The 24,188-nt window shown below is 45.5% G+C and overlaps 1 protein-coding gene across 1 annotated transcript; it reads left to right on the top strand.

Annotated features, from left to right (window-relative positions):
• Window positions 1-22,015: 22,015 nt before the first annotated feature.
• LOC126982010 (uncharacterized) lies at window positions 22,016-23,411 on the top strand. Its single transcript, XM_050833732.1, has 2 exons — window positions 22,016-22,561; window positions 22,793-23,411. The coding sequence occupies exons 1-2, from the start codon at window positions 22,033-22,035 to the stop codon at window positions 23,275-23,277; spliced, it is 1,014 nt and encodes a 337-aa protein (XP_050689689.1). The 5' UTR covers window positions 22,016-22,032; the 3' UTR covers window positions 23,278-23,411.
• Window positions 23,412-24,188: the final 777 nt, after the last annotated feature.

The raw sequence follows: 24,188 nt of genomic DNA, 5'->3' as shown, positions 1-24,188 counted from the left end.
CTGATGCTTCTGGTGTTCCTCCACAGGCACCTTGGGTGTTAGGTCAACTCATAACCAAGTCAACTCACACCCCAGGTCAACTCATAACCAAGTCAACTCACACCCCAGGTCAACTTGTAACCAAAGCAACTCACACCCCAGGTCAACTCATAACCAAGTCAACTCACACCCCAGGTCAACTTGTAACCAAAGCAACTCACACCCCAGGTCAACTTGTAACCAAAGCAACTCACACCCCAGGTCAACTAGTAACCCTTGGATTTGTAATGCATTGTGGGATTCACCTTTCACTCAGGTTGGTAGTATTAAACGTGTCTCACGTCAATTATTTCTAAAGACCAAAAAAAGGGTAAATGCATTATCATGCGTGTTTTTGCAGGCTCATAGTAAATCACCCTTGCCAAACTACCATCGGGGTCACCAAATTACCCATGAGAATGCTCACAACCCCTACGAAAGCCTTGTCAAATGTGTGCTTAAACACTGGAATATTAAGTAATATGGCCCTTAGTTCCACACCAGCCATCCTGGAGTATGGATGCCTCCTCTCAGTGCCTCACCCCCCCCCACCCTAAGCTGGTGTTCTGGCAAATTTCATTGTCTTTCACTCTCGGTTCCACAACGACCATCCTGGAGTATGGACGCCTCCTCTCAGTACCTCACATGCCCCACCCTAAGCTGATGTTCTGGGATATTTCGTTCCTCCATGCCTGGCCGCCATCTTCACATGACAGACACTGAATGTCAGCCATCAGCTGTGCTCCTGCTACAGCCATCACTAGGAGCTATGTGACATGCACTGAATGTCAGCCATCAGCTGTGCTCCTGCTACAGCCATCACTAGGAGCTATGTGACAGGCACTGAATGTCAGCCATCAGCTGTGCTCCTGCTACAGCCATCACTAGGAGCTATGTGACAGGCACTGAATGTCGGCCATCAGCTGTGCTCCTGCTACAGCCATCACTAGGAGCAAAGTCACAAATAGTTATTATATACATGCCCCCAAAATTGCTCACTTTCCATTATCAATTTCACGGCTTTCCCTAAACCAATAGCTTTGAATTTATGGGCATTTCCTTTATCTATCCTTCCTCTTCAATCTGTCCCTCCATTTGTTACTGTCTGTCCCTCCATTTGTTACTGTCTGTCCCTCCATTTGTTACTGTCTGTCCCTGCATTTGTTACTGTCTGTCCCTCCATTTGTTACTGTCTGTCCACTTCTATAACCTCCTTTGTTCTCTAGTCCTCTCTCTCTCTCTCTCTCTCTCTCTCTCTCTCTCTCTCTCTCTCTCTCTCTCTCTCATTTCCTTCCTCCTTTTTTTAATTCCCAACTTCCCTCCTTCCTATCCCTCCTCCTCTGTCCGTCCCTTCACTTATGTAATCTCCTATGTTCTCTCCTCATCTTAGTCCTTCTCTCTCATCGCCTTTGCTTTCATCTTCTCCCTCTCGGCGTCCCAAGTGTTTGGGGGCTAAGGGACCGGCAGCTCACAGGGTGCTCACTCCTCCCTCTCTGTCTGATTTGTCTCATTTAACAATAACAATAATAATAATAGTAACAATAACATGCTTGCAGGGCAGCATGAAGTGAGCTGTGCTGACCAACTCTTTCAAGCCTGAGAAGACTGATTATGTGGCGGCAAAATATATAATAATAATAATAATAATAATAATAATAATAACAATATTAATAGTAACAATAACAGGTTTGGAGGGCAGTGTGAAGTGAGCTGTGCTGACTAACTCTTCCAATCCTGAGATAACTGATTATGTGACGGCAAAATATATCACCGGTGAAGACAAACCAAACCTCTGAAGCCCCAAGTCTCACAGGGAGCACGGCCGCCCAGGACCAGGGAGCACGCTGCACAGGACGGGAGTGCCGGGGCCTGAATGTGCAGCCACAGCCTCACTTGGCAGACTCCACAGCCAGATAATTCAACAGTTTGCTGGCGTACTGCCAATGTCACACCAATTCCTACGGGCATAACTCCCTCAGTTCTACCTAAGGAGTACCATCCAATTTCTATTACTCCTGTTTTGTCCAAACTTTTTGAGCGTTTGCTGGCCAAATGTCTTATGAGATTTTTTGAGGGTAATAAGATACTTCCTATAAATGGTAACTCTCGATTTATGCGAGTATTGTGTCTTTGAAGAGGTCGCGTAAATCAAAAACAATGTAAATCAAACAAGAGGTAGGTTTCTATCGAAAAATAAATTTTCACTTCATTCAGTGAAGAGAGAGAGAGAGAGAGAATATCCATATCACCGAGATATCCACTAAGGCACTCAGCCTCACTTGTGTGAGGAAGAAATGAGGGACACCATCAGCGACTGGCTGGTATTGATACTGGTAAAGAGCAGTCCGGTACCGGTACCGAGCCATCTGGTACCGGTATCGAGCAGTCTGATACCGGTACCGTACCGTATAGCTGGTACCGTTAGTACTGGTACTGGTACAGTACCTTCCCACCCCTATTGTTGAGTAGCGTGGCAGCGTGGGTACTGTATTGTTGTTCAAGTGGCGTGCGGGAAGAACTGAGCTCAGCTGTGTGGCCGCGGCGCCGTGTGAGTCCAGTTGCGCGAGACATCTGGTGGCCACTCCATAAAATATCGCGTATAAGTAAAAAAAAGTGTAAATTAAACATTTATTTTGATTTTGGACCCCACGTTATTTAAAAAACGCATAAACCAAACTCGCGTAAATCGAGTTACCTGTATCAGTTTGGTTTTCGTAAGGGATTTGGCACATGTGATGCTCTTATGACTATGACTCATGATATTCAGTGCTATTTAGATGATGGACAAGAGTCTAGAGTGATTTCCTTAGACTTCAGTTCTGCCTTTGATAATGTTAATCATAAATTACAATCCGTGGGTGTAGGCAGTTCGTTTTTAAGCATTTTAACTGACTTTTTGACTGGTCGTAGTCAAAGAGTTGCAATTGATGGTGCTTTGAGCTCTTTTAGCCCTGTTAGGTCAGGCGTTCCCCAAGGCAGTGTATTGGGTCCCCTGCTTTTTATCTTTTTTACTAGTGATATGTGGAATGGTATTTCATCAAAAATGATTGCTTATGCCGATGATACCAGCCTCTATGTACCTATATCTTCCCCCAACATAGAAGAATTGTTGCCGAGGCTCTCCAAGAGGACATTAATAAAATCATGTCCTGGTGCAATCAATGGGGGATGAAATTAAATCCATCTAAAACCCAGAGTCTAATTATTAGTAGATCTAGGACCCACCAGCCTGTTCATCCTCCTATTATTATTAATGGTACACCTATTAGAGATTGCACTTCCTTAAAATTGCTTGGTGTTACTTTTGACTCTAAATTAACTTTTGAAAAACACATACGGCAGTTGGTGGCATCAATTTCCAAAAAATCAGGGTTGCTTCGTAAATGCAAAAAGATATACCAGGATGATTCAGTTATTTTACGGAGTTTTTACTCATTCATCCTCCCTTCCCTTGAATATTGCTCCCCTGTATGGCTTTCAGCTGCTAATTCTCATCTTCATCTTTTGGAGAGGGCCTTCAGTAATATTAGATTCCTACTACCCAATCTTAATCTTACATTAGAGCATCGCCGGTTGGTAGGAAGTTTGACATTTCTATATAAAACTGTTAGTACTAATGACCATCCCCTTCATAGTAAACTTCCCCCACCTTTTAACCATGTTCGTGCTACTAGGTTCACAGAATCCCTTAATAGTAGAGCTTTTTCATATATACGATGCAATACTAATCAGTTTTCAAGATCATTTATCCCTGCCCTAACGAAACTATGAAGCTCTCTTCCAGAAGAGGTTGTTAATTCCTGTTCATCTAATTTATTCAAAAGTAGGGTTAATTCTTTTCTTCTAAAACACTCTTTCTCATTTCCATAGCTATGCTGGGCCCTCCTTCGAGACCCGATCATGTTTGGGGTTATAGTCATTTTGACTCTTCTTTGGGGCTCCCTCATAGTTCTGATGATAATAATAATAATAATAATAATAATAACAGGAAAATAAAGGTTCTGTCTGAACGCATCGTCTGAGTGTTCTAGATGGTGGCTTCTTTCATTTTCCATTTTTCTCACCTTCCTTCCCTCCCTCTCGTTTGTTTTCCTCCCTTCTACTATCTCTCCATCTCTCTCCCTTTTCTCCCTCTTCGCACCTCCCTAAATCCTTTTTTCTTCATTTCTTTCCTATATGCTAACTCCATCTTCCCCCCATCTTACTCTTCCTGCCTGAAGCTGTTAACCCGTACAGCGTCAGATACGTACGACGTACGCATTATTTTTTAATACCACTGAGCGTCAGATACGAACGTCGTACATATTTAATGTATTAATTTTTCCCGTCACTCGAGTGTGTCAAGGTTGATTTCTGTGGTGGTGCCCTAGTAGACTGAACCTTTGGGAATACTGACCACCCAATATATTTCATTTTTCATTTATTGCCATAACTGGCAAGCCTGGCAGCCATTATTCTGGGTACAATTTATTTTTATTTGTGTGGATGTTGGAGGTTGTTTTAGAGATTGTGATGTGGAAATTGAAGTGGTTGGTGGTTGGAAAGTAGTTTGACAGTGTTGTGGGTGAGGTATTGTGGGTATACCGACGTCCAGAGCCAGCAATTTTGAACCGGTATTTTTGGTAAGGAGGGGGCCACATATAAACTGTAATTGCGTGAGCGAACACTCTTGTGGGCAACTGTACATTGAGTTGAACTCTCAAAAAGCTCAAAATGAGATACTCTCTAACAATATATATAAGTCTGTGCTAAATATGTCGAGAAAACGATTTACTCCGATACGCACGTACAATCCAAGAAAGTCTATGGCAATCAACACGACCATTTGGCTTTCCAAATCGACAAAAAATGGCCCAAAACACCAACTTCTAGGCAACGATAAGCTAACAGATGTTACATTTCTACATTTTCATGGTTTTAAGCCGTTTTATGAAGAAAAAAAAAAATAAATAAATAAAAATAAAAAATCCTCCGACGCTGGGGTGGGGAGGAAATTACAAAATACAAAAGCGCTGTACGGGTTAACAGCAGAGTGATAATAACTGCCCAGTGGGTGTTCCAAAAGAGGAAGGCTCCAACTACCACAAGGCTCATAAAAGTACCCCTGGAAGAGCCCAAAACTCCATTGAAATCCTTGTCAAATGTGTGTGTATTTTGGGAACGAAATGTTAAAGAATATGGACCTTGGTGCCTCCCCTTCTTGCCATTTGTGGGAGAGGCAACAAATAGTTAGCACACTGCAACTGCCAAGGAAGTGCCTTTACATCTGTGGGTTTTGTTCCCAGTAAACTCATGACATTTCTCTTGTGTTTTGCCTTCCACCACCAGGGACAGTTGCCTTACTCTGGGCAACCTGAGGGCAGCGGCGGTGAGGGTGTGGCTCTCTCGTGTCACCTCTGCTGCCCTCGCATTTGTGGCGACCGAAAGTGATGTGAGAGCCACATTCACGCCGCCGAGTCATTTGTCAGCTCCCACGCCCAACACCAAACACCAAGAAAAGTCTTTGCAGGTAGGTGTTTGGTATTGAGGTGGAAGCTGCAGAGTCTAAGGAAACCATGCAGGAAGAATCTCTGGTACTGGCCGTGGAGCACAAAAACTGGCCATCACGGAGACTACAGTTTGGTTTCACCAGTTACACTAACACTGTGGTGGACTCTGGAGCTACCCATTGCTTAGTGCTGGCTGTGAAATGGGTGTAAATCTATGGGAATATGCTCTCTCTCTCTCTCTCTCTCTCTCTCTCTTATGAGTGTGTGTGTGTGTGTGTGTGTGGAGACTATAGTATTTATGGTTTGAGCAGTTTCACATTTTTTTTTTCATCAAGGACAACAAACAAAGACAGCAACAAAAAGCCCACCAGATGCCGCTCCAACAAAAGAAAAAAAACAAGAGGCCAGAGGAGGTGAACTTCAGAAGGAGGTGTGAAACTGACCTCTCTTCTGGCCTCTCATGATCACTGTTGCCAGATAATCGTACTCAGAGCATAGTACTTACCAATTTCTGACGCCTATCTATTGCCAAGAAACACCAATAAGGAACCATTTTAACGATAACTCTATATAAAACCAATTAAAGGGTTGGAGGAGACAGTTTGAAGGTTGGAAATCGGCAAATATAAGAACATGAGTATGACAATCTGACAATGTTGCTCATGATAGACTCTGGAGCCGGGCCGTGGTGAGGCCAATACTGTACATCACTTACCTGCTGTGGTGTGTCTGTGGACCTGGATGAGGGTGCAGGCAGGGGTCAGCAGCTGCCTCTGTGAAGGGTAGCCGCGGTCCCCTAACACCCGGGGTTCAGCATGCACATGGTCTCTCTCAATGCTTGTGGGTATGGCACTCGCCTGCAGAGTACTTGCACCTTATTCTTCCTCTTAATTCTGCATTATCTTCTTTAGACCTCTGATGCCTAGTGTTGCTTCTGCAGTCCCTCTCCTTGGTATTCCTTCTTTTGTATTCATCCTCTTCTTTAGACCTTTGATTCCTAGTATTGCTTCTTTTATCCTTCTCTTGCTCTTCCTTCTTTTGTATTCCTCAGTTATTTTTCTCTCGGTGTTTCAAGCTATCCACTGTTAGGGCAATCTGAAGCTTCGCCCTACTCAAACCTGACACACACACACACACACACACACAGTGTGTGTGTGCACCTTGAACTGGAAAACTACCCATGAAAACCAAGTTAGTCTTCTCTGTGGCCTCGGGAAACAGTCGTAGTGGGAGCCCAAGGCGTTTAAAAATGTGGCACAATAACCAACCTCGTGGTGGTGCTTTCCCATTTTCCTGTGTATTATGTTTATCATTTCATCACAAGTGTTTGAGTGATTGAATTGTAATATCTTCATATAATTGCTACTATTCCTTTCTTTCATACCTTTCTGTTTTGTTATGTTTGCCAAACTGAACCCCTTTTGTTAACATTTAACCTCTAGACAACAACTCCCAATAGTTCACTGAACTACCTGCTCTTGATGATGTAACACCACCAAGAATGTTCCATGTGGCACACTGATGTATTGGCCACGCCTTTATCTCCTCTCAGTCCCAGTACGGTTCTCAGCCCCCTGCCGCCTCCTTCTTCCTTGCTCTCTTCTCTTGCTGTGATCTGAGCCACTCACCCTGGCCACTGGGCAACAACATAATGCTTGTCAAACACCACTTGAATGTTCATGGTGTGCATGCCTTGCCCAATTACATATTCTCCCTTCATTCCCTTGGGGCAGCAAACCTAACAGCGTTCCATCTATCAACACCCCTTCCAGGCCAGCAATCTCCACCAGTGGTCTCTGCTTGACTGGGTTCTTGTTGAGTGCAGAGAAACTTGACAAACCTTCATACAGCGTCTCCTTGATAATCCCGTTGATGGTCTGTTGTGGCGGCCTGAGTCATCACTCTGGCTCGGGGGAGATGGCATTGTTCCTTGTGGTGTGGCTTGTTGGTGCATCTCGCTGCAGTCAGTCACAACATGATGCCAGCCCTCTCCAGGTGGTATCGATAATTGGTTCTCCGTCACCGAGATCCCACAAACAGCAGCACTGCAGCACAACACAGCACCTCAGAAGTGGATCCTCAAGTGTTTGGCAACGTCCCCCTTCGTTTTGAAGTGCTTCCCACACACATCACACTTGAACTCTCTCAGGCCAGAGTGTCTGAAGATGTGACGCTCCAACGCATACTTTTCAATGAATCTTTTTCCGCATTCTAGACACTCATGAGGCCTTTCACCAGTGTGTTTAGAAATGTGTATTTTGAGATGGGTCTTCCTGTTGAATGTCTCACCACAAACCTCACACTCATGAGGCCTTTCACCAGTGTGTATAAGGGTGTGTTTGTTGAGGTCACCCTTCTCAGTGAACCTTTTGCCACAAACTTGGCATTCATGAGGTCTTTCACCAGTGTGTGTAAGGGTGTGTGTGGTGAGGTGACTTTTCTGTGTAAACCTTTTTCCACAAAGTTCACATTCATGAGGTCTTTCATCTGTGTGTGTAAGGGTGTGTGTGTAAAGGTAACCTTTCTGTCTAAACCTTTTTCCACAAAGTTTACATTCATGAGGTCTTTCACCAGTGTGTGTAAGGGTGTGTGTGTTGAGGCTACTCTTTACACTGAACCTTTTGCCACACTCTTGGCATTCATGAGGTCTTTCACCAGTGTGTGTAAGGGTGTGTAAGTTGAGGGTACTCTTCTTAAAGAACTTTTTGCCACACTCTTGGCATTCATGAGGTCTTTCCCCAGTGTGTGTAAGGGTATGTTTGTTGAGGTCACCCTTCGTACTGAACCTTTTGCCACACTCTTGGCATTCATGAGGTCTTTCCCCAGTGTGTGTAAGGGTATGTCTGTTGAGATCACTTTTCCAACTAAACCTTTTGCCACAGTCCTGGCATTCATGAGGGCCTTTACCAGAGTGTGTGGGTGTATTTGTTGAGGTCATCTTTCCCAGGGAGTCTCCCCAAACTCTTAGCACTCATGGTTTCCTTCACCAGTGTGTGCAAGGCTGTGTCTGCTGAACTTGTTCCCAGTCTCAAATCTTGTCACAATCAAACTTTCCCTTTCCTTTATTGCTGGAGATGCCAGCAGCAAGGCAGTGTTGGTGTTGATGTTGTCGTTTTTGTGGTGGTGGCAGTGATTCTAGTCCTCACAGCAGTGGCAGTGTTCCTGCTGGTCCCAGCCACTTAGGCTGCTGCCCGGCCTGGCAGCCTCCCCTACATACCACTCCTGGGGTGAGGGTCTTGCAGGAACCTTAGGGAAGCTGCAGTGGACAGAAAGATTCCAATAATGCCACACTCAGGGACCAAGTGGCAGGCAAGGCAAGGGATGCACCAATGAGTCCTGAGGTCAGTGGAGGTATGGACGGAGTGAGTGCTAAGCACAGCATCTGCTTCAGACCCTTACTTGAGCAGCTGTCTCCTGGCGCTGTTCTCCTCCCAGCATGGCCAACACCACATCCTGGTGTGCAAGAGATGGGGTGTTAATGCAATACCCTGTTCTGTCTATAGCATTTCCATGAGAAACTGGCGGGTGTGGGGTTAGCCCCGCCCCGGCACCCCGCACCCTGCCACACACTCTCAACATACTCAAGATACCAGGACACTTAACAACGTTGGAATACAACGGTGTCAAGTGTCGTGGTACAGGTAACTCTCGATTTACGCGAGTATTGTGTCCTTGAAGAGGTCGCGTAAATCAAAAACAATGTAAATCAAACAAGAGGTAGGTTTCTATCGAAAAAATAAATATTATTCAGTGGAGAGAGAGAGAATATCCATATCACCGAGATGTCCACTCAGACACTCAATCTCAGCCTCACTAGTGTGAGGAAGAAATGAGGGACACCACGAGCGACTGGCTAGTATTGGTACCGGTACCGTACCATATAGCTGGTACCATTAGTACCGGTACCTGCGCACCCCTATTGTTGAGTAGCGTGGCAGCATGGGTACTGTATCGTTGTTCAACTGGTGCGCGGGAAGAACCGAGCTCAGCTGTGTGGCCGCGGCGCCGTGTGAGTCCAGTTGCGTGAGACATCTAGTGGCCACTTCATAAAATATCGCGTATAAGTGAAAAAAACGTGTAAATTAAACATTTCTTTGGATTTTGGACCCCGCGTTATTTAAAAAACGCAAAAACCAAACTCGCGCAAATCGAGTTACCTGTATTTCTACAAAATCTTTTATTATCCTAAAAACGAAACAATCTTAACACTATATGACCTTATTGGATTATCCAATTATATATCTAATTAAATTCATTTGAAGGTAGTAAATAGCTGACATATGAGAGGAAGCAAGAGGTGTTGAGCGTGTGGCAGGGTGCGGGGCGGGGCTAACCCCCCACCCGCCATTTTCTCATGGAAAAATTATAAATGCCATCAGATGCTCCAGTACGCTGTCCACTCCTGAGTGAAAAATGGAAAGGATTTAGTGACAGAAGAGTTTTGACATTTCTTGCTGTTGGTCCTCAGGGAGGCAGCTAGGCAGCCTCCCCTTGCTGCCCCTCACTGGTGGCTCTAGTTGTTGCACAGCAGAGGGGAAGGAGGAAGAGGAGGAGGAAGAGGAAGATGAGGAAGAGGAGGACGAGGAGGAGGAAGAGGAAGAGGAGGAGGAGGAGGAGGACGAGGAGGAGGAAGAGGAGGACGAGGAGGAGGAAGAGGAGGACGAGGAGGAGGAAGAGGAGGACGAGGAGGAGGAGGAGGAGGAGGAAGAGGAAGAGGAGGAGGAGGAGGAAGAAGAGGAGGGAGTATTACAAGAGGAGGAAGAGGAATTATTGGAGAAGGAGGATGGTGATGATGGAGTGAAATGCAAGAAAGCCGAGCAGGATTATTTTTTATTTTTATCTATGGGGCTGGTAGGTTATCTTGATGGGGCTTGATGGTTGGCCCCAGCCTGTTGTGGCGCAGGCAAGTGTTTATAGTGGCGCAATCTTGCATTGGCAGCAATAAGGAAATAAAAACAGCACAAAGGTGTCCTTCACAATGACACGGGTGGAGGTATGCCACAGGGAGACGGGTGTACTCCTGGAATTTTAATACATTGTTAGGTCAGGTCTAGTTAAGTTTGATTTAGGGTGATGTGGCTAATACCGTACAAGGGGGTGGACTGTATAATCGCCGTTAAAAAGAGAGAACTTAGAGCAGAGCTGTATTAGCAACGGTATGAGTGGACATGATGACAGTGAACAAGATGGCTGCTTTTGTTTACCGTGGCACACTGCTTGTGAATAGGAGACAAGATTTTCGTTTTTTGTGACATTCGGTGTAACTCTAGGCATTCATATCATAGTGTTCTGTCATACTGAATGGGGCGTGATCCTGTTGGTAAGGTGTGGAATATGAATATCAGGTATATTTACATGATATTTGATGATATACTTAACTTTTATCCAACGTGGTTGCTGTGATACTGGTTGGAGGGTAACACGTGTATGAGGGACCTTACCATACAATGTAGTGAGGGGGTTTAGCGTATGCAAATTTCTTACATGTTTTTACGTACAAACAAGATGGAACTCAAGCTACATAATAGTTAAGTTGTACTTAATTATCTTAACCCTTTTGCGCATGATGACGCGTTTCGCGTCATCAAGGGTAAAAGGTCCTGGCGCATGATGACGCAAAACACGTCTTAAAAGTTAAATAAAAAATTATTAAAAATTAAGTTTTCGGTGGAAGTGCGTCTAATTTGGAGCGTCATTTGTTGGGATAAGTTTCTTAACCTTTAGATTGCGGCAATCGTATATATAAGTGTGCTACCACACGCCCCACCCATACGGGGATCATATATATAATCATCACACTCTTCGCTCCCTAGGTTTCAAATATGCTGCCAGTTCTTGACTCAAAAGAATGGTGGAGGCATCTGGCATCCGTACACACTCTCATTCGTCTCAGGGCGCACCCTACTGAAGGCCACAGATCATTTCCCACTTTTGTTCAGAATACATCTGGTATGTCTCATGACGCGTCAAGCAGTTCCTCTGTTCCGGGCGGAAATAGAGCGCGGGCGAATCAAGGTGACAGTGACTCTGATGACTGCTATATGGTAGTGACATTGACGAAGGAAGGAGAGAGAGAGAGAGAGAGAGAGAGAGAGAGAGAGAGAGAGTGTGTGTGTGGGGTGCTTCCACTCAACGGGTCACGGCCAAGAGAAAATGCACAATATTTTCAGCTGTCATAACTTTTTTATTATTATTAGGAGAGAAGTTTTATTACACCACCATGTATACTAGATGAATATACAATTATTGCAAAGAAGAGAGACACCATTTCCACCTCTTTTAAATGTCTAAATTTTGCCCCGTGCACAGCATCCAGAGAATTATCTCGCCACTCGTACTCTAAGGGTTAATGGTAACATATGGCAACCTTTCTGAGGAGCGTGGATGAGGAGCATGGAGCGATTGTTTTTTGTTACCCTGCTCTGAAGGGAGAGGAAAAAAATAGTTTTCTTGGTGTAACTCGGGAACTAATAGGCGTATGAGGATTTTGAGGATACCAAAAGAATACTCACTAAATTCTGCTTCGAAACATATATTTGGCTAAAAAAGTTGGCCCACAAAATTTCAAGTTAGCGAGTGGGGAAGAGTTGTACTTAGGATTTATTGTCTACAATACACTATGCGGAGACTTGAAACGAGTTTGTATTGTTTACATATATATTTTCCTCTATTTTTATTTGCACATGTTCTAGTACAAGTCTTTATGAAGCCATTGATACAAAATTTATTGGGGTACGATATATCTGTGAGGGTAAAATACGTCCGAGAATGTAGAGTATTGCGGCGGCAAAAAAAGGGCCGGCCGGGCCTGAGAAATGTACGATGAGTGGAACAGAAACTTATTGGAAACTTACGGGGCGCAAGAGGGTTAATAGGAAGAAAGGTAAGTATCAGGTGTATAATAGTTGGCATATTACAGTTACATGGTTGAAATGGTAGGAGAAAACAAATGTTTTATGAATACAATTGAAATGTCATACTATACATGTACTAATGATGTTTAGTGAGTATTTGTTGTATTGTATGTGTGCTGTGAAGTTTATAGACTTTGCAACGTAGTTAAGCTAAGTCATCCCCTGTCCTCATTTAACATGAAATGAGGCAGTGTTAGAATAATAGTTAGAATTAGGTATATTTTTGCACAGTTTGGATAATAGAACAATATCAGATGCATGTTTGTTTTATTCCACACAGCAAAATCTCATTTATAACATGTTTGATTGGTATTGCAGGGGTGAAAAAGACATGTAATAAGGGTGGCCAAGGTAAGGCAGTCATGCCTCAAAACATATTATTTTACTGTTGTTTGTTCATTAAAAGAACACTTTATATAATGTGTTTATTTAATTTCAGACATTAACCCTCTCACGCCCCGTAAGTTTCCAATAAGTTTCTGTTTCACTCACCATGCATTTCTCAGGCCTGACCGGCCTTTTTTTTGCCGCCGTGATACTCTACATTCCTGGACGTATTTTACCCTCACAGATATATCGTACCCCAATAAATTTGGTATCAATGGCTTCATAAAGATTTGTACTAGAACATGCGCAAATAAAAATAGAGGAAAATAAACAATACAAACTCGTTTCAAGTCTCCGTATAGAGTATTGTAGACAATAAACCCCAAGTACCAACTCTTCTCCACTCGCTAGCTCGAATTTTTGTGGGCCAACTTTTTTTTAGCCAAATATATGTTTCAAAGTGGCATTTAGTGAGGATTCTTATGGTATCCCCAAAATCCTCATACGCCTATTAGTTCCCGAGTTACACCAAGAAAACTGTATTTTTTCCTCTCCCGTCAGAGTAGGCTAAAAACTAAAAATTGCTCTACGCTCCTTAGAAAGGTTGCCATATGTTACCATTAAGAAACTTATCCTAACAAATGACGCTGCCAAATTTGACAAACATTCACTACGGGGAGCTTTAGTTTTCCTGAAATTATGGGTAAATGTCCAGGGTTGCCATCTCACTGCAGTACTTCTCACCCTAACCATGGGTTAGATCTCATAATTCTATGCATTTTGAACCCCATATATATGCCCCGCAAATTGATAGAATCGCTGCTAGCGATTTTTGATATGTTAGTGAGTTTTTAGTGGCCGCCTCGGGGCGTCACGGGGGGGACTGGGATACTTTGTTCCCCCGCCTCCAAAATACAATATTACGCCTCCATATTGTACTTAAGGGACAAAATACATGTCCCTTAACCATAATATGAAGGTGGAAAAACTTAAAAGTAGACAAAAAGTGGTAAAGGTGGTGAAAAAGCATATTATATGTACGCGCGATGTGTTTTGATGGCGGCCATATTGGGAAGTGAGCAGTGTTGCCAACGATCCGGTTAGCGATGGTATGCTAGGTTAGCGATGGTACGCTTAGTTAGCCCACGCATGCGAGACCAGGTCCACCACGTCTGGTTATTTTTCTCTTTTAGAACATGCACCTTTACCTAATACTATACCCGGCCCAAACTTTCACAAACGCCTTTGGGTAAAGGTGCTTGTTCTAAAAAAAAAATAACCATGCGTGGTGGACCTGTCTCACATGCGTGGGCTAATCGCTAACTAAGCGTACCATCGCTAACCTAGCGTACCACCGCTAACCATATCGTTGGCAACGCTGGTCACATCACAATGGCGTCGCCATGTAAACACATCGCGCATATGTATAATATGCCTTTTCACTACCTTTACCACTTTTTCATTACTTTTAAGTTTTTCCGCCTTCATATTATGGTTAAGGGACATGTATTTCGTCCCTTAAGTACAATATGGAGGCGTAATATCGTATTTTGGAGGCGCGGAGTGATTTTCAATAATTACCAAAACACTAAATTTTCAAAAATCACTAGCAGCGATTCTGTCAATTTGCGAGGCATATATATGGGGTTCAAAATGCATAGAATTACGAGATCTAACCCATGGTTAGAGTGAGAAGTACCGCGGTGAGATGGGCAACTCTCTGGACATTTACCAAATTATGTACCCCCCAAAAAAGTAAATTTTTTACTGGTTTGCGCAGAAAAAAACCATCTCCACAAAAAATGTAGTCATATTTTGCCCATTTTTACCAACTTATGATACGCAAGCTTGGGTGTAATTCTGAAATACAACCGAGCCGTGACCTGCCAAACAAGTGTTCTCAGCGATTCTTAAAATCTTTGTGCATACGGCCCCTGAGCCCCAGAAGAGAGTAAAGCGGCGGTGGCTAATGTATAAGTGTGCACAGTGAAGTAACTAAGTGTGCGTAGTGAAGTATCTAAGTGTAGAGAAATACCAAGGAGGATCTAAGAAGCAAGGCAAAGCGGAACAGCTCAAAAGAAGAAGGCTGGGTTGGGTTGGGGCCTCACCGTCACTCATCAGTGTGGGAGGCAATGACCACAGGCGTAGTAGTACCCACAGACGGGCCTCTCCTTCCTTGCAAACGTGTGGTGTCCAGTGGTTCTCCGTGCAGCCCAAGGAGACTAGGCTATGTTATAATTATTCTAGAGCCTCCTTGGTGCAGGTGCAGCCAGACTCCAAAACTGGATCTTGATCTTGGTGTCACAGCCACCGGGGATGTCGATTTCTCCCAAGGAGACTATATATAGAGTCCCTTTATAGAGAGAGTCCCGACATAGGCGGCCCTGTGTATGAGGCTGTTGGGCGCCATTTTTGGCCCTTCGAGCACCGCGCCGACTTTGAACTGAGGTATTAAAAACATAATTTTACCTATTTTGGAAGCGGATTCGGCTGCTTTTCAATGTAACAATGCCTTAATTGCTGACTAGCCTTCGGTTGTAGCAACATGCCACAGAGGGGATACAAAGTGTATTAATTAACTGCAAGGCCGCTGAGAAGACAGAGGTGTGCTAACAGTCAGTCGTCTTGGAAGGAAACCATCGGTTATGACAGCAAGACACACACACTGCCATTGTGTGCGTCTTGCTGTCATAACCGCCCTCCCTTTGTACTGTCTATGGAAATCATTGTGAGAGAGAGACAGCTACAAGGACGAAACTGTTGGTCGTTCGCATCAGCTAGGTCCAGACATCGAAGCTGATGAAGGAAGCTGTGGCCCTTATGGCCAAAATTATTCGGTCTGATCTCTCTCATAGGGTTCTAGCTGTTATAACAGACTCACAATGGATGTTTCACAGTCATCAAGGCCACAGTCTAATAGACTGGACGAGTTACAAGAGTTTAGATGAACAGAAGCTAGCTTTTGGTGAGCCGTAGTACCTGTCTTGGTTAAACTCTAGAATCACACCCAACCCACTCTTAAAAGTTAACACTTTTTCTTTATATTGTATTTGCTAATGTACTTTTTGCTAATCATCACTCTGGTAACCGTTTCCATTATTATTACTCGTTTCTGAGATTTTAAAATGCGGGGAAATATTACTATTTCAGCGGTGATAGGTTAGGCTACTATTTGCTCATGTGAAGGGTCTTCAGCTAGTACCTCCTCTAGCCTGGGTTAAAAGTCCATCTTTATTTAATAGCCTAATTTATAAGGTTGTACAGTCTTCATTTTCATTGGTACCAATGTCATAATATGTTGACATTTTCCTACAATATTCTCTAAACCTATTTTGACCCTCAAGCAAAATGAAACACATTTACATGGCCTTAGTATTTTACTATATTATTTTTCAATCAACAATAAGTGTTTCAATTAAATTAAATTAAATTAAATGTCTCTATCAAGGGACTCTAACTATATATTATAGTCTCCCTGATTTCAACTAGAGTCCCTTTATAGAGAGAGTCCCGACATAGGCGGCCCTATGTATAAGGCTGCATGGGCGCCATTATTGGGCCTTCCAGCACCGCGCCGACTTTGAACTGATCAGGTATTAAAACCATAATTTTACCTATTTTGGAAGCGGATTCAGCTGCTTTTTAATGTAACAATGCCTTGCTGCCTAGCCTTCGGCTGTAGCAACATGCCACAAAGGGGATACAAAGTTTATAAATTAACTGCAAGGCCGCTGAGAAGACAGCGGTGTGCTAACAGTCAGTCGTCTTGGGAGGAAACCATCGGTTATGACAGCAAGACACACACACTGCCATTGTGTGTGTCTTGCTGTCATAACCGCCCTCCCTTTGTACTGTCTATGGAACTCATTGTGAAAGAGACGCAGATACAAGGACTGAAACCATCGTTCACCTCAGGTCCAGACATCGAAGCTGATGAGGGAAGCTGTGGCCCTTATGGCCAAAATTATTGGATGTGATCTCTCCCACAGGGCTTTAGCTGTTATTACAGACTCACAATGGATATTTCACAGTCTCATCAAGGCCACAGTCTATTAGACTGGACGTGTTACAAGAGTTTAGATGAACAGAAGCTAGCTTTTGGTGAGCCATACCTGTCTTGGTAAAACTCTAGAATCCCACCCAACTCACTAAAAAAGTTAACACACCATTTTTCTTTATATTGTATTTGCTAATCATCACTCTGATAATCATTTTCATTATTTTTACTCGTTTCTTAGATTTCAAAATGCGGGGAAATATTACTATTTCAGCGGTGATAGGTTAGGTTACTATTTGCTCATGTGTAGGGTCTTCAGCTAGAAACTCCTCTAGGTTGGGTTATAAGTCATCTTTATATAACACCTTAACGTATAAGGTTGCACAGTCTTCATTTTCACATGGTTACCAATTAATGTTATTATAATATGTTGAAGACATTTTCCTACAATATTCTCTAAACTTATTTTGATCAAGCAAAATGAAACACGTTTACATGGCCTTAACATTTTACGGAATTATTTTTCAATCAACAATAAGTCTTTCAATTAAAATAAATTAAATCAAATGTTATTGAACTCATTGATAACTTATCTTCCAATACCTTGGAATCGCACAGAAAATTTATTTCAGCAACTACATCCTATAGTGTGGGTGTAGTGGGTACCTCTTTGGCCGACTCGGTAACGAGTGGCTCTCCCGTCACGCTGGTCGCGGGTTCAATCCCAGGCAGCCGGCGAATACCTTTTCCTTGTGATTAATTTCTCGTGTGTTTCGATACACGCAGAGGACGTGTGGGACCAAGAGAGTAATAGAAAAAGAGAATAGAAAATAACTTCATTAAACTTCACGGGGATGATCATGGAATGTACAAAAGACACTGAAAATTTCTCCTTTTCTATTACTGAGTTAATCATGGGATGAGACATTCGTGCGGGTCCACGATACCAGAGGGTGATCATAGATCGGCACAACAAAGGGAAATTTCACATACTTTACTACACAACAAGTGAGGTACCAGCTCAGTCAGTATGCTAGGGAGCCTGTGGGGTGAGGTTGAGGCGGTGTGTGTCAATTCAACTCTTATAAGTAACATTAACATTGTATCAAGATAACACACTAACAAGCTTGGTCCCTAGGAGCTGGGTTCAACGTACCTGTGGGGTGAGGTTGAGGCGGTGTGTGAGGGAGACTCGCTCACACCGTCGGCTTCTCACCTCCCCCCACTGCCCGCGGGCTAGCCAGAGGCTAGTGAACGCATTTATCGGTGGTTTAGTTAACATACAATTGGCCTGTTCCACCAGTTCAGAAGGAGTTCAGAAGCAACTGGTTCTCTCTCACTTAATACAGGTGAAAAATTCTGCTTCTCCCTCCTCCGTGGAAAAAAAAAACTAACTAAGGATCATTCGGTACCTTCGGCTGAGGCGAAATCACGCCACCAGCTCCACATCTGGTTCGTCTGTCTGTCTTGAGGTTCGTAACCACCGGATTCACAAGCAACACATCAGTTATTACAGGTTATTGATTTCTCAGTTTTTCCCGCATTACAGGTAAACTGATCACCACCAAACGGCCCGCAGACGACTCACACGACGCAGCCACTGAGGACTGCCTCTGCCCTCTGGCCAAGACTGCAAAAAGTGCCCCCACGGGTGGTGACATGACTCCTCCTCTGCCTCTTCCTGTTGCCTCGACCCCTGCCGCCTCCCGGACATCCGCCAACCTCCCAGCTTTCGCCCCACGAGACACGTATGTCAAGCTATCCTTCCCTGGCAACCCGTCCACCGACACGAAGCTCCGATGGTTGTCGGAGGTTACTAAAGCCTTCCACCTCCAGCGCGATATGGCCGAGGTCAAGATGGCTGCCGTCACCTCCAGGTTTGTTTACATCTCCCGGCAGCGAACTGACATCATCTCCCGCGTTCAGGCTGGGGAGTTCCTGTCGCTGCCTCTCACCCCCATGGACTCACCTGACAAGCCTCGCAAGTTCCCCAGCTACATCCTTACTCGTTACCCTGTTGACGTGGACCCGCGTCTTGCTGAGGGTCACCAAGGCGTTTACTCGGCAAGACGCTTCATCCAAAACGGCTCCCCCATTAACAGGATTGTTGTCGTGTGGAGCCTTCCTGACCCGCCTCCACCCACTATGGCCTTCGATTTCCTTCCATGCCTGCCCCCCTGTGAGGTGCGTAAGCTCCAAAATGATCAGCCTTGGTGTTTCAGGTGCTGGGGCGTTGGCCATATCTCCAGGTACTGCTCTGCCTCACCGAAGTGTGCCTGGTGTGCTGCTGCTCACGACACGAGGACATGCCCAGTCAAGAACGAGAGTTCCCGCCCAGCTGCTTCCACCTCCTCCGACCTTCAACCACCAAAGGATGTGTCCCTCTGGAAGTGCCCACGGTGCCTTCAGCCGGGGGTTAACGTGTGGCACGGCTGTGCTCGGCGCCAGGCCCCGCTTCGTACCTCCTCGACAGCGTCACCACCACCACCTCTGCCAACGCTATCTAATAAGACTGCTAACCCCACTGACTCTGCCTCTCCACAGGATGTGGCACTTCGCAAGGCCATTTCTTTCCTCCAGGCTCGTGTCACTACTATGGAGGACCGTTTCTCCGCCCTCGACGCCAGGATCAACGAGCTGGTTGCCGCCCATGCAGCTACTGCCTCCAAGCTCAACACCATGGTCGAAGCTCAGGAGGCCGTCCTCACCGCAGTCTACTCCCTCACAGAAAAAAATGGATACCATCTGTGCTCGACTTGAGAAGCTCTACCAGACACCTCCTGCTTCTGCCATGTCTCCCTCAGGTTGCTCGTCTACCTCCACTCCTCACCGGTCTCACTTCTCAAAGGGTAAGATTCGACGCTAATTTCCAACTTGATATCATATCTTGGAATGTTTGTGGCATCACCAACCACGCCAAGCTTGCCCAGCTCAAGGTCTATGTGTATCAACACCATCCAAACGTCATTTTGCTACAGGAGGCATTTCCAGGTCGGCCGCTCCCCGCTCTCTCACAGGGTACGTTCCGTACGTCCACATGGTAAGGAATGGCCTCCTGACGTACATTCATTGTTCCCTGCCTCACCGCCCTCTCCGCACATCTACAGATCCTGACACGACCTTTCAGCTCTTTGAAATCACGCTTGGGGGTGGCGTCCTTCAGATATGCAATGTGTACTCTGCCCCTGCTCGCCTCAACCTTGCAGCTCTTCCACCTCCTACGGTGCGCGGTATGATATATCTCGGGGACTTCAACGCGAGGCATCCCGACTCAGGTGATCGACCTGGGTGCACAAACTACCCTGGACTACGACTCCTGTCTTACATCCGAAGGCATCATCTGACGCGCTGGGACACCGGGGGCGCCACTCACTCCCGGGGTGGTACGCTGGATCACGTCCTCACCTCTGGCCTGGTAACATCTCAGGTCCAATGTTCCTCTGTGCCGGCTTTATTTTCTGACCACGTTGCCCTTCGGTTTTGTTATTCTCTACCTTCTCTGTCAACCAATTCTGCCTCTCGACTACGAATTAATGTGCCTCTTAAGTATTGCCCGACATTTATCGCCTATATAACCCACATGTTGCCTACCTTTAACGTTACTTCACCTGATCAGTTATATTCCGCTCTTGTCTCTGCCACCCATGATTTTCACAGGTTGTATATCTCACGGCCACACCTCCAGCGTCGCCCTGCTGCTCACCCCTGGACATTAGACTTGCGCATTCAAGAGGCAAGGGAAGAAGCTGAGCGTGCTGGTCTTCTGTTTCAAGCAAACCCTACTCCTGAGCTGCTCCGTCGATACCAAGAGTCAAGGGACGCTCTTGTGGCATTACAAGAGTGCGTCATTACAGAGTACTGGCGGAAGTTCACAGACAGCATTAACCAGCAGACGAGTGTGGCCCCCATGTGGCGCCTCATCCGTCGGGTGGTTAAGAAGACTCCCTCAACTGCCCTTCACCACACTCCCGCCGCCTACGCGCAGCAACTAGTCGACACATGGTCGGAACAGTCTAACCCTGCCAGCCTTCCCGCCCACATACAAGACGCCCTCTCCTCCCGTGCTACTGTCCGACGGCTCCGTCTCATGTCAGCCTTATTGCACCCGGATGACGACGAGTCCGTGTCGATCACTGCCGGTGAGCTGCGCCGTGCTCTCTCTAGAGGTAAAGCTTCGTCTCCTGGTGATGATGGTATCACTTACACAGTACTACACCTGCTGCAACAAGTTCCCGGGAACCCTCTGCTTCTACTCTACAATCTTTGCCTTCGCGACGGTTGTGTACCACAAGCCTAGACCAGCAGCACCATCATACCCATCCCCAAGCCAGGTACAGCAAAGTTCAGACCCATTTCCCTCACTTCTTGTTTCTGCAAAGTCATGGAACGAATCTTACTTAACCGTCTTACGTACCGCCTCCAGGACCGCCTTTCGCCCCGACTGTTTGGCTTTCTTCCTCAGCGCAGCACACATCACTGCCTCGTCGACCTGTACTCTCGTCTCTCCCGGGACAGCGTGGTGGCTTTCGTCGACCTGAAGAGTGCCTTTGATGTCGCTAACAGGGACATCATTTTGGACCAGCTCGTTGACTTTGGTATTAAGGGTAATCTCTTACGGTGGATCAGGGGCTACCTCAGTAACAGGACCTCCCGAGTGTTCTTCAGTGGTGCATACAGTCACTCGAGAAGTTTTCTCCTTGGCACGCCTCAAGGGGGTGTTCTAAGTCCGTTTTTGTTTAATATTTTAATGCATCGGCTACTCACTTCTCTACCTGACATTCCTGCAGCATTACGATTTCATGTTACGCTGACGACATATGTGTTCATTCTACCTCACCAAGGGACCTTCAACTTTTTCTTGCCTCCTTCTCCGTGTCGTCCTCTAACTGTGGTATCATTGTCTCTCCTGATAAGAGCAGAATATTCTCCTGCCGCCCTCCTGCCACTCTGCCAGACTTCTCCGTCGGTGGGACTGCCATTCCCTTGTGCTCCCAGTACTGCTACCTCGGCGCACCTGCCAAGATCTCGCCAGTCGTCCCCGCCGGGCGTCAAACCCATCCTCTCATTCGTGACTTGTTGGATCGCCTTCAGAGACAGCTTCAACCACTCCAGTGGCTCACAAACAACTCTTCGGGCATCTCCATTCCTGTGGCCAGGACCATATATATTACTTTTATTCGCTCTGTCGTTGATTACCTCTCCCCTGCCTTGGTACAACTTTCCCGAACGACTTTAGAGCCATTGGAGAAATTTCAGAACAGAGCGCTGAGTTATTCTTGGGTGTCCCATGTCTACAAGGATTGTAAACATGCAATGCGAGTTAAGTCTTCCACCCTTGGTCGAGAGAATTTATTCCAATGTTACTCGCCTCACTGTTAAGTGCCTCCATCTCCCACATCTCTCGCCCCACTACTCGCTGCTGATCAGTATGTCGCTTGGACCCGCTCGACCTGTTCCTCCTATCTTGCCCGCAGGTCGTACCCTTATTCGAGCTGTCTCTTCCTTGATTCGCAGTCTTGATTTGGATGTCCGTGCTGCTGACGTGCCCCCTGGCCCGCCCCCGTGGATGTTGCCAACGCCAGAGGTCAGCTTAACTCCTACATCCAAGTCGGACCCGCCTCCCCTACAGCTGCAGTTGGCCCTGGAACACGTAGCGACAGTGACGTCCTCCATCGCAGCTCCACACCGTCTCTACACTGACGGGTCACTGCAATCGGACGGTGCAGCTGGTTGTGCGGTTTTCTCACCTGACTTGGAGCCGCCTCCTGGGGGTTGGGTTGGCCGTCGCCTCCATGACCACTCCAGCTCCACATTATGTGAGCTGTATGCCATACTAGATGCCGTCAGTCTCGTTTGTCGAAGGGGAGTAAATGCTGCTATTATTTGTGATTCAAAGCCTGCCCTTCAGTCCCTGTCTGCTGTCCATCCCACCCACCCTCAAGTCGTTCAACAGATCCTGTCCTTTTTATCTCTAATGAATGCTCGTAAGTTGCACGTCAAATTTTTATGGGTGCCATCTCATGTGGGTTTATGCCATAATGCCACAGCTGACCGCCTTGCCAAGGAAGCCTGCTGCCTACCTCCACGTGGTGATGCCCGTCCTCTCTCCCTGCCCTGCTACCTCTCCAGAGTCCGCTCCGCCGCCTTTCTTCCTGCACGGCGTCGTAGGGATACAGAGAGGCCTCACAGCATCACCATCAACCACTATGAGGCCGTCTGCCGCCACAAGTACTCGTACCGTCGCCGGGGCCTCATGGTTCGGAGACACAAAGTTGTTTCCGCACGTCTGCGGTTAGGCTACCGTCCACCGTGGCAGGTCGCCGGAGTGGAGGGGGAGCCTGTGTTCACCGAATGTCGCCTGTGCCGCTCACCGCTGTCAAACACCATCGAACACTACTGCCTGGCCTGCCCCACTGTTCGTGGATTGCTACCCCAGGGACAGCCGCTGGATGCTGTCTGCCGCCACCTCCTTGACCACGACTCTCTTGATGTAATCCTGGTGCGCCACCCTCGATTTGGGGGGTTTTCATAGTTGTGTGTGTGTGTGTGTGTGTGTGTGTGTGTGTGTGTGTGTGTGTGTGTGTCCATTGGTTTAGCTAAAATCTGCCCTTGATCACAATTGTATTTAACTGATCTTGTACATAATGTCTGAGGCTATTGCCTAATAAATTTATCAAACAACAACAACAACCCCGGATTACATGTGTGTGTGTGTGTGTGTGTGTGTGTGCGCTAACACACAAAAAAGATAGCACGGCGAGTAATGGAATCAGTGCCCCCTCCGCCCCACATAAGTACTGTTATGCCGGACGTGTTACTTGGGTTCCGTGTCGCCGTCAGGAGACTCCGTGGGAGGGAGATATGTAAAACACCTTGCACAGCTTCTGTAGTTTAATATTCCTCCTTAGTACAATTCACTCTGACTCTTCACTGACCACTAGCTAATTATGACTTACTATGACTGTGACTGACTCCTCTCGCCCTCTTCTCATATATATATATATATATATATATATATATATATATATATATATATATATATATATATATATATATATATATATATATATATATATATATAGACCGAATAGCACAGTCTATACCTTTTCACCCTCAAGTTAAAAAAGTTGAATTTCAAATTAGAAAAGTTGAATTTCAAGTTTTCTAATTTAAAAAGTTGAATTTCAAATTGAAAAAGTTGAAGTTCAAATAAAAAAGTTGAAATTCAAATTAGAAAAGTTGAATTTCAAATTAAAAAAGTTGAATTTCAAATGAAAAAAGAGGGAATTCAAATTTAAAAAGTTGAATTTCAAATTAAAAAGTTGAAATTCAAATTAGAAAAGTTGAATTTGAAATTAAAAATGTTGAAGTTCCAAAAAAAAAGTTAAAGTTCAAATTAATAGATGAAGTGCAAGTCATAGAAAGAGATATATGTGCATACCT

The sequence above is a fragment of the Eriocheir sinensis genome, chromosome 50 (genome assembly GCF_024679095.1).
Source record: "Eriocheir sinensis breed Jianghai 21 chromosome 50, ASM2467909v1, whole genome shotgun sequence".
Classification (NCBI taxonomy): Eukaryota; Metazoa; Arthropoda; class Malacostraca; order Decapoda; family Varunidae; genus Eriocheir; species Eriocheir sinensis.
The sequence above is the reverse complement of the archived record's forward strand: the minus strand, read 5'-3'. Positions and strand labels throughout refer to the sequence as shown.